Source organism: Cebus imitator, unplaced genomic scaffold (genome assembly GCF_001604975.1).
Source record: "Cebus imitator isolate Cc_AM_T3 unplaced genomic scaffold, Cebus_imitator-1.0 Scaffold680, whole genome shotgun sequence".
Taxonomy (NCBI): Eukaryota; Metazoa; Chordata; class Mammalia; order Primates; family Cebidae; genus Cebus; species Cebus imitator.
In genome coordinates, this window is record NW_016107995.1 from 79,678 (window position 1) to 92,526 (window position 12,849).

Sequence of the window (12,849 nt, forward strand, 5' to 3'; positions counted from 1 at the left end):
GGGGGGGTCCAGCCCTGACCGTGGGTATTCTTGTCTTCAGGCGTGGGGGGGTCCAGCCCTGACCGTGGGTATTCTTGTCTTCAGGCGTTGGGGGTCCAGCCCTGACCGTGGACATTCTTGTCTTCAGGCGTTGGGGGTCCAGCCCTGACCTTGGGTATTCTTGTCTTCAGGCTTGGGGGGGTCCAGCCCTGACCGTGGGCATTCTTGTCCTCAGGCGTTGGGGGTCCAGCCGTGACCGTGGGCATTCTTGTCTTCAGGCGTGGGAGGTCCAGAAGTGGAACCCCCAGGGAGAAGTGACTGCCACATTTCACCTTTCAGGGGCTGGTGACGTTAGCCAGAGTCGTTTCAGTGCTGGGCTGGGGGAAGCAGATCATGTTGGCTAAAGGACAGGTGGCACAGAGCATGGCGGGAACCATCTGAGAAGTGGTGTGCCAACGGGAGTAAGGGTGAGGGCAGGAATGAGGGTGAGACTTGGTCTCAGTCTGGGGAGAGACCGGCGTACTAGCAGCCCAGCTGTCAGGAAGCAGACCCGAGGCCCGGTGTGCTCTGCCTGGACGTGGGCTTGTGTTTGTAGGCCCAGGTGGACGGCACCCACTGGCAGCCCAGGCCCTTCGCTTTGTCACACCTCCTCCTGGTGGTCTTGTTCTTCTAGTCATGCCGTCCCTGACCCTGAGCAGGCCCATCTCACCATTGCCTCTAGAGTGAGGTTACTAGGAATACTCACTGAACCTCTTTTAAAATTTAATTTTAATTTTTAAAATTTTTATTCATTCATTTGTTTATTTATTTTGAGACTGGGTTATGAGACTGGCTAATATTTGTATTTTTGGTAGAGACAGGATTTCACCAAAGCTGTCCAGGCTGCTCCTGAACTCCTGGACTCCAACAATCTGTGCCCACCTCAGCCTCCCAAAGTGCTAGGATGACAGGCGTGAGCCACTGTTCCCAGCCCATTTCCTTTAAAGCAAAATAGTTGTCTTTCTGTTGACCCTAGCGTGGCTGCCTGCTTGTCACTTCTGGAAGGTTCCACCATGTGAAGTGCTGCACAGGGGATGGCTTCTTGACAGGCCTCTCCACTCGCACTGATGTGCGCTCCCTGCTGGCTTCCAGGAGGTCGGGTGTGTGCGTGAGCACGTGCAGGTGCAGAGTGCTCTGCAGAGCAGCAGGGTTCCCTTAGGCAGCACGGACCCTGTGGGTGCCATCGGCGTTATGCATTCTGTGTGGTGGTCACTTCGGGAGAATTATTCCTCAGCCTTAGCTGCTTTCAATTTCATGTTGTCACTAAATCTGACTCAGTACATACTTCCATATAGCTGATTATACTTACTGAATCTGGATAAATGTAGCTTGAAGATTTTTAGCTGAGTTATTTGAAAACTAAAGTATTTTTCTATAGAAAAGACTAGACTCTTTTATCTGTTATTACTATGAAGAAATATACATACTGCAGGTATATGGAATGTATTTCAGTTCAAAGATCACTGAACTGTGTCTTTCATCTTGTGGGACCTATACCTTGCCTCAGAAGCAAAACTTAGTGCTTAGAACTGTGACCCACCTGGAACACAGTCACGTGCCATGTGTGGTCACATATCACTGTGACCGTGATATGATTTGTAGAACGTGGCTCTGAGAATTGCATGTCTCTTTGCCCTTTTATTCAAAGAGGAGCATGTTTTAGAAGCCTGCATGGGGACTGTTAGGTGACAATGCCCCTTTCTTCTGTGTGTGCCAGGTGTGGAGCACTACAACGAGGTGAAGAAGATCACCATCTGCGATTACCTGCCTCCTCACTTGGTGATCTACCTGGATGTACCGGTTCCAGAGATCCAGCGTCGGATTCAGAAGAAGGGAGATGTAATGCCATTTTTCAATCAAAGGCCAAGCCTATTTCTGATGTCGATCAGAGCTAAAAGTCCTGTTTTAATAGCATACTAATTCCTACCAGTCCTCACTAGGAGGAGTGACATGCACCCTGGTCCCACCTGACAGAGGGTGTCTGCAGGGGTGGAGGGGAGACCCCAGGGCTCAGCCTGGTGCCACCACCTGCAGATCTGCTGCCTACCAGTGCTCTGTGGCCCGCTACTGTCTCTGAGTCCCCCCTGCTGTTCATGGGAGGCTGTGGGGGGCCTCCTGGCAGAGCGTCCTCCATCCCTTTGTCATGTACTTTTCTGTTCTCTGATGAGGTTTTTGTGTCTTACCGTTTTTTTACACATTGAAAGCGATTTCTAATAACCTTCGTCATCAGAGCAGCAGGGCAGTGATCTCCGCATGTGTCCGTTTACTCTTTGTTTTTTTTGTTAGACCTTAGTTAGGTGGCCTTGAAACAAGGCCTTCTGAAGTGACCCTGTGGCCGTGGGTAGCTCTGTTGGCAGCCTGATGGAGGATCCTGAGATGAAACAAAGACCATCTTTGCCCTGTGTCCCGTTCTTGTTTAATACTGTGTTGTTTTTTCCGGAGGAGAATCTGATCTCCTTTTCGATATTGTGATGAAAATGAAGGGCTGCCTGCGTGTTCCTCATTCTGGTGCCCATCCTCTGTGCTGGAATTCTTGTAGGTGCTCAGTAAATACCTTTCTGAATGGTGGGTTCTTATAAGGGCAACAGTAAAGCTCTGGTTTTTTTTTTTTTTTTTTTTTTTTTTTTAGAGACAGAGTTTTGCTTTTCTTGCCCAGGCTAGAGTGCAATGGTGTGATCTCAGCTCACTGCAACCCTCACCTCCCAGGTTCAAGCGATTCACCTGCCTCAGCCCCCCGGGTAGCTGGGATTACATGCATGCACAACCATGCCTGACTAATTTGTATTTTTAGTAGAGACGAGGTTTCTCCATGTTGGTCAGGCTGGTTGCAGCCTGGAACACGGTCACACACGGTGTGCGGTCAGCGCTTGGACTGTGACCCGCCTGGAACACAGTTACACGCCGTGTCTAGTCAGCATTAGAACTGTGATTGACCTGGAACACAGTCCTGACCTCAGGTGATCTGCCTGCCTCAGCCTCCCAGAGTTGCTGGGGTTAGAGGAGCGAGCCACCGTGCTGGCCTTAGCTCTGGTTAATTTTTGCTGCTCCTGAAAGATCCATGAGACCAGCTTTCCTTCCCTGTTTTGCAGTGGTAGAAACAGTGAGGCATCTGTATGTGCCTTTCTCTTGCCGCTCGGAACCTGTTACTGCTTCAGCGTTTGCTTTTAAGTATGTTGTGCAGTTAGACTTCCGAGAACCTTCCATCAAGCGGCAGAAGGAGGGACCTGCAAGTTAAAAATGTTTATTTCTCAGTGGAATAACTTTGGGCACATTTGCTTATTATGCTGACATGGAGAAAAATCATATATTTAACATTCTTTAGGTATTCTTTTGTTATCTGGGAAAACAGTATTTCAAAAATAATTCTGAGGTCTAAAGTAGAGCTTCAACTTTTTAATTTTTCCGAGTGAAGTCTTAAATAGCATCACCAGCTAAAATTACCCCATTTTGTAGAAGAGACACTGTATTATCTGTGAGTTGTCGTCCTACTTTGATTTCTATTTCAGTGCAGACTTGTGTCTCAGTATTGCAGCTTTTGGGAATAACTGATGGGCATGTCCAAAAACCATTTCTAGACTTTGAGAAATCAGTCAAAGTGATAATAACTAAACATTTCATCAAGTAAGGTCAGGTCAGGTTTCTGAGATGGTTGTGTTATGTTGCTTGTTATGTGTTTATATTACCTAGAGTTTCTTTTGTAATCAGTCAACATTTAATCTTATCTTACTTGGAACATAGTTAATGATAGAGATTTAGAATCATAGCACTCTTTTATACTGCTATTGATTTCACTCACTCACTCCTCTAAGACAGAGCACTTCCTATATGTAAGGCACGTGTGCCAGGCATTGGGAGGCTACAAAGGTGAACAAAGAGGGCCTCTGCCCAGATGTCAAGTCCTTGTTGGAAAGCAGAACTCTCGACTGCAGTCTTTCCCCTTTTTGACAGAATGATGAAGTGCCACATTGCCTGTGTCATCCTTTCCCTGTGTCCCATCTCATTACTGGAATTAATACCAGTTGAGACATATTCTCTGAATGATACGGTTTTTCTTACTTTGAACAGCTTCAGTAAAGTATAATTTATACTCTGTAAAATTCACCCATTTTAAGGGTACGGCTGAATGATTTTTGATAATCCAGTTTTAGAATGTTTTCATAGTTTTGTAAGTTGAAACAGAGGCCTGTTCGTTTCTTTATTCCTTCCTTGTTTACTGAGCATCCACTCTGTACTGGACGCTGCTGGTGCTGGGGCATACCGGCGAGCAGGGTGGATGAGGCCTCGCCAGGAGCTCATGTGCTGGTGGGGGACCGATAGCAAACAAGGAGATAGATAAGAAATACATCAAATAGAGGTAAATGACATGAAGAAAATAAAACGGGCCGAGAAGATAGTGTTCAACTGTAAGGAGTTTTAAATTTTAAAACTTGCCACTCATAATTGGAATTTCAAGTTTCTGAAATTGGCATAGCACGTTTCAGATGATGAGGGAGGCGAGAGCTATAGAAAGTGGGGGAAGTGGTTGCAGGGAGATGGGTGGAGGTGGAGAGCACGCTGGAGATGCAGGGAGAGTCGGGTGACAAGAGGTGTGCTGAGGACAGACGGCGGAGAGACAGGCCGCTGCCCCCAATTTCTGGTGCTCTTTCATTCTTACACTCAGGCGTGAGGCAGACGGAAGGACAGTGCTGCTTTGTAGCAGGCCTCTTTCTTGCCTTAAGTACGCGTCTTAGAATGTGTGGAGAAAGTCATGCTGTGGGAGCACCTGGGCAGGCTCAGGTGTTCACTGTAGTAGAGGTGAAGGATTCTAACTGATTGTGGCACCCTGTTCTGTCACCCCACTGTCCCTACAGTGCCCGATGTGAGCTGTAAGAAAATAGTGCTCAGTGATTGTCTTCACATTTTATATACGCACAGGTCAAAGAAAATGGAAGTCTAAATGTTTCCCAGTTTAATTTCTCTGCTTTTGTTTAGCCACATGAAATGAAGGTCACCTCTGCCTATCTGCAGGACATTGAGGATAGCTATAAGAAAATCTTCCTCCCTGAGATGAGGTGAGTCAGACACGTGACTGATTTACGGGACGGAAACTAAACTTCTTTTCCTGTTGCTTCTTAGGCCACAGCAGCCAGGGAGTTTTCTGCTGCAGTGGATATTGTCTGACATGTTTAATCTGATGTTTATAAATGAGAAAAACAGGAGATATTTTAGTTTGATTTTGTGGGGTTTATTGGTTTATTTGTTTTGGTTTGTTTATCTTGTCGATACTTTTGCTCTGTTATATATCTGAAGTTTTTTGATATTAGAAGTAAACCCAAGCTCTATTCCATGACAGGTTTTATCATGAGAAAATTTGTATATTTTTACTTCAGGTGGCAACTAAACATTCATGTTTACCTAGGAGAGTTGATTGGAAGCGTATTCATGGAGAAAGTTCATGAAGGATAACGTGTTCTGTAGACATTCTTCACTGATGTCCTTAAGAGATGTTTGGGTTAGATGAAGGAAGCAGCACCAGACTGTTTCCTTTCTCTCTTTCTTTCTTTACTGGAAGCACAAGGAAGATATCCTATAGCTGTCATATGGTGGTCCCTGGGTACATCCATGTGTAAGAAATGTCTACCACACTCATTCAAGTCCAATTAAACTCAAGACTGTTTGAATAATGCTTGAATTGAAGATCTTTATAGTATTTCTCATACTTTTTAAAAACCTAAGCCTCTTCTGATGCCTACAAATCTCATGTTCTTGTTTAAAATTTCAAAGTAACTGCAAGCTGTGAGTAAAACAAAGAAAGGTATAGTAATTTTGGAAATAAACTTTAATTTTAAATTTATTTTAATTAAATACTGAATCTTTTTTAAAATACTGAATTTTTGCAATGAACAGCTGTAGATAATATTGTTAGACCGTAGGTAATTATAAACAATAAAATCAAAACTGAATAAGAGAAATGTTTTATTTCGCTATTTTTTTCTTTACCGGAAGTGTGAATGTTTTGCCTGCCCTGCTGGCAAGTGCAGTAAGTCACCTTCCTCACCGTGGATTTAGTGTTTACTCTGCTTGCAGCCACTGACCGTTCACGGTGCTCTTGTGTGCTGTGAGGAGAGCAGTGATCGCGTAGCAGCAGGAAGCTGTTATCCAGTTGTTTGACTCTGTGAATTGTGTCTTATAGACTTGTGTGGAACACACGTTACTGAGTGATTGCAGAGCTTAAAGACGTTTTTATTTTTCCTACACTTTGGAAGTGATGTGAGTCAGTAATGGTGAGGCTTTATATAATACAAGTACTTCACCTATACTTAGTAATGTAATTAACTAGTGGTCTGTTGAAGATGGTCGGCAGAGTTGGTGAAGTTTATTTGGCACCACTGTAGGGGTCAGATGCTGCTTTCAGTCTCAGAATAAACAGCTTGTAAATTCTTGGAGTATCTATTTACCCTCTATGTTTACATCCTAATGTGTGGAGGGTACTCTGGAATGAAGATGCCCTCTGTGCCTCTGCTCGGTTAGGCCCTGGGCTTGGTCATGCTTTCCTGCTGCGGGCACTGCAGTTGGTGGTGGACCTGCTGTTGTCACTGTCAAGCCAGCCATGAGTACATTTTGGCTTCTTTTAACATGTCCTCCTGAACCAAATAAGCTCTAATGAGCCCAAACATGCTCAGCACAACACCCAGTGCAGAGAATGTGAGGTTTTAATATTTGAGTAGGAAACTTTAGTGGTATGTATTCGTTTGTACATTTAACTTCGGCTTGGAGACGTCTACATTGAGTTTGATCTTTTTTTTTCTTACAGTGAAAAATGTGAGATTTTACAGTATTCTGCAAGGGAAGCTCAAGATTCAGTAAAGGTAAGTAAATAGTTGAAAAGTTGAAAGTCATTCCTACATTTGATTCATGTATAAGGTTCTTGCAAATCAGATAATTAGTTAGATTCCCACTGATCTTAACAAACATCAGTATTTTATCACCTAAAAGCAGTACCAACCAAACCCATCATCACACTTCCCTGGCCATGAGGTTTTGGTTTTCTTTTAAGTGATTCAGTTTCCATGTTCTGAAAATTATAGATGTCAAAGAATCTTGGGTCATCTGCCTCAACATTTTTATTAAAGAGATGGAAGACTGAAAGTTGGATTAATTAATGGGAAAGATTTACACGTAAAGTTAACCGTTTTCCCTAAATTAGTGTATTTTGTGAAAGCCTAGTAAATCTTGGTGTAGTTTTCAGAGAACTTTATGAATAATAGCCAGACAAACATTAAAACATCTGAAGAACAATAACGAAAGAACGTTTGCCCTCTCACATACAAAAACAAGCTGTAGGATGATCGTAAGGAGAGCATTATGGTGTTAATGCAAGAATTAATAAAGAGCTTAAAGGAACAAAACAAGAGTCCAGAAATGTGTGTGCACCTGTGTGTGAGTGTCTTCAGTTTGGCAAAGTTAGTTCCTTAAAGGATAATCACAAAAATGAAGTAGAGGAAAGCATTTTCTAATGGTACCGAGGCAATTGAGCATCAATTTGTTTAAAAACAAGCTTTTTATTTTATATTTTATATATTAAGCATAAATTACTAAAAACAAGGTATAACAATTCTAGAAGAAAATACGGGTTTTAGGATCTGGTCTTGAAGTGTGAGTGGTGCTGTGTAACAGAGCAGCTTTGCGGAGTTGGCGGCTTGGGTGGAAGCAGGCTTCAGCTGCCTCTCAGCATTGGAGGATGAGAGGGAGGTTACTGAGCTTTTCTGCACACACAGTGGCCTCCTTCTTGCAGATGGAAGGCCTGCATTCTCACCCGGCCTCTCCTACCAGCAGTTGTAAGGGTTCTTTTGAGACCCTGGTTTATTCTGCTTGGACTGATTAAATTACTTTTCATTTCTCCTTGGCCTTCTGTTTCTGTTTTTAGAGTATTTTTATACGTTTGAGAGAACGTTGAGGTGGCATGTATCTTAGAAGAAGAGTAGTACATTTGTCTCTAACACTGTTATTTGAGTTCATTTTTGAATCTGCTCAAATTCTCAAAACTGAAAAGGATTCCTGAGTTCGGCCTGCTCTGAGGAGGGAATGCGTATGGAAAGGTGGCTCCTCTGGAAGGTCAGACTGTAGACGGTCAGCCTTGGGGTTGGGCACCTGGTTCATTAGGTCTCTCTGAGAAATGGATTTCTGTCTCATTCTTTGGCCATTTTGAGGGGCTAGGTTTTGCCTTTTAGATTGAGCTTGGGAAGAAAGGAGTGGCCTGCCCTGAAGGCTTACTTTTCTCCTGTAGTCTTCATTGTCCTCACCTGTCCTTTTCCCCAGCCTCAGGGTGTCTGCCCTACTTCCTGATCCCCGCGTGTTACCTAGGCAAGGCTGTATTGAGGTGCAACATGCAACCCCCCATGTCATTACAGGTCGGCCAGCTTCTCTTTCATCGTGACTGTCATGGTGGGATTCTTCCTGCCAAATATTTGTAGCTTATAATGTATTAAAAGGTAACTTCTTGGCCCAACATGGTGGCCCATGCCGATAACCTCAGCACCTTGGGAGGCTGAGGCAGCAGGATCGCCTGAGCCCAGGAGTTTGAGAACAGCTTGGGCAGCATGGCGAGACCCCGTCTCCACTAAAAATACAAACATTAGCCGGGTGCGGTGGCGTGTGCCTGTAGTCCCAGCCGCTCGGGAGGCTGAGGTGGGAGGATTGCTTGAGCCCTGGAGATTGAGGCTGCAGTGTGCTGTGATTGCGCCACTGCTTTCCCGCCTGGATGATAGAGCCAGACTGTCTCAGAAAAAAGTTATTTCCTTTAAATGTCTAAAATGGGGTTCTGTGTTTAAATTGGACTTTTTCCTGTCTTAGGTGATAGAGGACATTGAATACGTTAAGTTCGAGAAAGGACCATGGCTGAAGCAGGACGATCTCACTCTTCACCACGTGCGATTGCTGTGAGTGCATCCGGGTGGAGCTGCTCGCCTGCGGGCTCTGCTTGGACGACGGAAACGGAGAGCATTTGGAAATCATTATGTTTCAGCTTAGGTGTTAGCACCAACCAATACTCAGATGCACTTTTTCTTCTAAACAGCTCTTGAATCCTCTGGTCTGATAATTAATGTATTGAGTGCCATTGTTTAACAGGTATTTTGCTTCCTCTGTGTGTCACTCTTCCGGATGTAAGGGACATAGTGTCAGATAAAGTTCTTGATGTCTTTGAAAATGTATTTTAGTTGGGGGCGGGGGTGGGGCGGCAGAGTAAACACACAGATGAAACTGTCAGGTCACAAAGGCCAGGGAGAGAAGTAATCCTTTGTAACAGGGTGGTGAGTAGCCAGGGGTGACAAAGGATCTCTCGGGACAAGGCCTGAGTGAGGCCAGGGCTGGATTCTGTGGACTGTGAGGTGAGCAGGGGGCAGGGGCTCAGCAGGCGCAGAAGCTCTGAGGCAGGAGCCTGGGGGAAGGTGCGCCCAGCAGCCAAGCCAGTGTGGCTGGAGTGCGTGGGGGAGGGGCGGCCATGGTGGAAGCCAGCAGGACTAGGAGGGAGCCACGGCAGAAGGCGGGTGGGTGATGGCGCCTGTGGTGGGACTTTTTCTGATGAGATGCTCTTTGGGGATTTGAAGCAGAGAAGTGACTTGCATCCATTCAGCTGTTGTGTGGATTCTTTGATATCTGTTGAATGAAAAATGAAAACTGTACAGATTCAGTAAGTTGGAAAAAAAAAAAAAAAGCTACCTTCATCTGCATCACTCCACTGAAACTGCTCCTGCCAAAAGACGCCCTTGCAGTTCCCAACGCAGCAGACGGTTGTCTGTCTTCATGCTGCTCCCTGGCCCCGGAAGCAGCATTGCAGCCACTCTGCCCCACACCTTCCCCTGGTTGCATGCCCCCACTCTCCCTCAGAGGATACAGTGTCAGATAAGAGGATTTAGCTGCCTTCTGGCGCCAGGCTCTCCTCCGCTGTTCCTTCCACCTGCTGCCAGGCTGTGGCAGGCACAGTGACCCCTGGCAGGGTCTCATCCGTCGAATTCGATTTCATGAGGACATATCTAGTCACACAGCTGTGGATAGCGTGGATATCACCGTAGGTCCTAGCCCAGACCTTTCCCCTGCACACCCAACAGACATCCCCCAGGTGGCCTCTTGCAGTGTCTCTCTATGCTGGCCTTCCCACCGGTGATGCCCAGCTGTGCCTCTTATGTACTGGCTGGCGCTAGCTGCCCCTCTGGGGGGATCTCGTCTTGCTCTGGTTTCTCCTCCCCCACCTGCCCCTGCTGCTTCCCGTCACTGTGACACCCAGTGCCTGGTGTGGGCTTCACATCCAGTGTGACCTCAGGAGATGGATCTGGAGTGAGGGACTTTGATTTCTTTTAGGGCTATAAATTCTACAAAATTCAGAGATGATTTTGTAGTGAAAAGTGCTGTCGTATCATAATTCTGATTATTTATAAATCAAGATTCAAGTAATTTGAGGGTCTTCGGCTTGTGAAAATGTGGGAAGCATGAGTAGCTCTTTTGGGATCTGCCTTCTGTGTTGAATCTTGAGCCCTCGGCCTGAGCCTGCCCTGTGCTGCTTCCGGCCTCTGCCCAGGATACTGTGCACAGCCCACACCCACACCTTGCCTCTCGAGGGCCAGGAGGCATGAGGATGGCCTGGGCACTCGACTTGCCCTCTCCTCAATGTTTGGAAGTCAGTCAGGCAGTTGGTGCCTGCAGATGGCAGCTCTATTCCTGGTCCTGTGATGATGGCGTCCCTGGGCCGTTGGTGCTTACTGTGGGCAGGACTGACCCTTCTTTCTCGACCTGATGGGAAGTGAGGATACAGTAGTCTCATAGGATGACCAGAAGAACAGCTGGCTCACTGCACATGTCACTGAAAGTTTACTGATCAAAATGTGAACAGAATGTGTAATCAGTTTACTTTTGGCCAGGTGGGGTTCACGCCTGTAACCCCAGCACTTTGAGAAGCTCCTTGTTGTAAAGCAGGGAGAAAATAGAAGCCACCTCTTAGGACGGTTGTGGGGATTAAATGTGGGAATAATTTGAAAGGCTCAGAACAGTGTATATCATAAACACTAAAGTTTTAGTGACTATTATAATACTGTTTATGGTATATTAGTATACTCTGTAGATTCATGGCGTTCTTACATTTCTCTCTTAATATTTTTGTTCTTTAATCCTAAGCTTTTTTTAACTTTCTAAGTAGCTTTTTTCTGATTTCAGGAATAATTTACATTAATTATCTTTAATTCACGCATTATGGAAATCTGCAGTGAAGTTGAACCCACCTCCTAAAGACACGCGTGATTAAGATGCTGTCCATGTTTTTTCTGTGCATGTGTAAAAACCCAGATTCCCAGGCTGCCTCGCCCCTTGGTGCGAGAGCTGACCTCTGAGTGACGTGCCCACCAGCCCTGCAGGGCAGAGCACTGCTTTGTAGTGTAGTTCTGCATTGCTTAATGACAGGGATGTGTTTCAGAAAAGGTGTCATTAGGTGATGTCATTGTCATGAAAACATGATAGTGTGTATTTACAGAAGCATAGAGGCTCTAACCTGCCCAGCTAGGCTGGATGGTGGAGCCTGTTGCTCCTAGGCGACAAACCTGTTCAGCACGGCACAGGACTGAGTACCGTCTGCAGTTGTAACACAGTGGTAAAGATTTGTGTATCTAAATGTTAAAAAAAATGGTCCACCTGTCTAGGGCATGTACCATGAGTGGAGCTGGTGGGACTGGAAGTTGCTCTGAGTAAGGATTGGGTGGGTGGGTGGGTGAGTCAGTAGATGGTTGAGTCAGTGGATGGGTGAGTGAGTCGGTGAGTGGGTGGGTGAGTGAGTGGGTGAGTGCGTGCATGGGTGAGTGGGTGGATGAGTGGGTGAGTCGGTGGGTAGGTGGGTGAGTGACTGGGTGGGTGAGTGAGTGGGTGAGTGGGTGGGTGAGTGGGTGGGTGAAGAGTGAGTGGGTTAGTGCATGCGTGGGTGAGTGGGTAGGTGAGTCGGTGGGTAGGTGGGTGGATGTTAGTGGGCGGGTGAGGAGTGAGTGGGTGAGTGCATGCGTGGGTGAGTGGGTGGGTGAGTGAGCGGGTGGGTGAGTAGGTGGGTGGGTGAGTGAGTGGCTGGGTCAGTGAGTGGGTGGGTGGAGTGAGTGAGTAGGTGGGTGAGTGAGTGGGTGGGTGGGTGAGTGGCTGGGTCAGTGAGTGGGTGGGTGGAGTGAGTGAGTAGGTGAGTGGGTGTGTGAGTCGGTGAGTTGAGTGGGTGAGTGAGTGAGGAGTGAATGAGTGGGTGAGGAGTAAGTGGGTTGGGTGAGTGGGTGGTTGAGTGGGTAGGTTGACGAGAGTGACTGGTGGGTGGGTGAGTGAGGGGTGAGTGGGTGAGGAGTAAGTGGGTTGGGTGAGTGGGTGGTTGAGTGGGTGAGGAGTGAGTGGGTGGGTGAGGAGTGGGTGTGTGGGTGAGTGGGTTAGGAGTGAGTGAGTGGGTGCGTGCGTGAGTGGAAGGTGAACGTGAAGGTCTAGGACATTACTGTACCCTACAGTTGACTTGAAACAATGTACAATTAGGCTACACTACACTTACATAAAAAGTTTTCTTCAGTAAGAAATTAACCTTGGCTTGCTAAAACTTTCTTACTTTATAAACTTACTTACATTTTTTTCTTTATATCCTCATTCTAGAAGTATTTTCTGATGTTTGAAATTATTTATTTTTACTTTTTAAACTTCTTTTGTCTTTGTTAATTAAGATACAAACACAGTGGCCTCGGCCTGCTCGGGTTCAGGAGCATCCATATCACTGTCTTCCACTTCCACCTCTGTGTCACTGGAGGGCCTTCACCTCTGTGTCACTGCAGGGCCTTCACCTCTGTGTCACTG

At 46.2% G+C, this 12,849-nt stretch overlaps 1 protein-coding gene across 1 annotated transcript in view; it reads left to right on the forward strand.

Annotated features, from left to right (window-relative positions):
- Positions 1–12,849, forward strand: part of NDUFA10 (NADH:ubiquinone oxidoreductase subunit A10) — a 59,444-nt gene that overhangs the window by 10,060 nt on the left and 36,535 nt on the right. The window contains exons 5-8 of the mRNA XM_017518417.2: positions 1,736–1,857; positions 4,990–5,069; positions 6,812–6,866; positions 8,851–8,936. Coding sequence (XP_017373906.1) covers positions 1,736–1,857; positions 4,990–5,069; positions 6,812–6,866; positions 8,851–8,936 — 343 coding nt within the window. The remainder of the gene's footprint in view (positions 1–1,735; positions 1,858–4,989; positions 5,070–6,811; positions 6,867–8,850; positions 8,937–12,849) is intronic.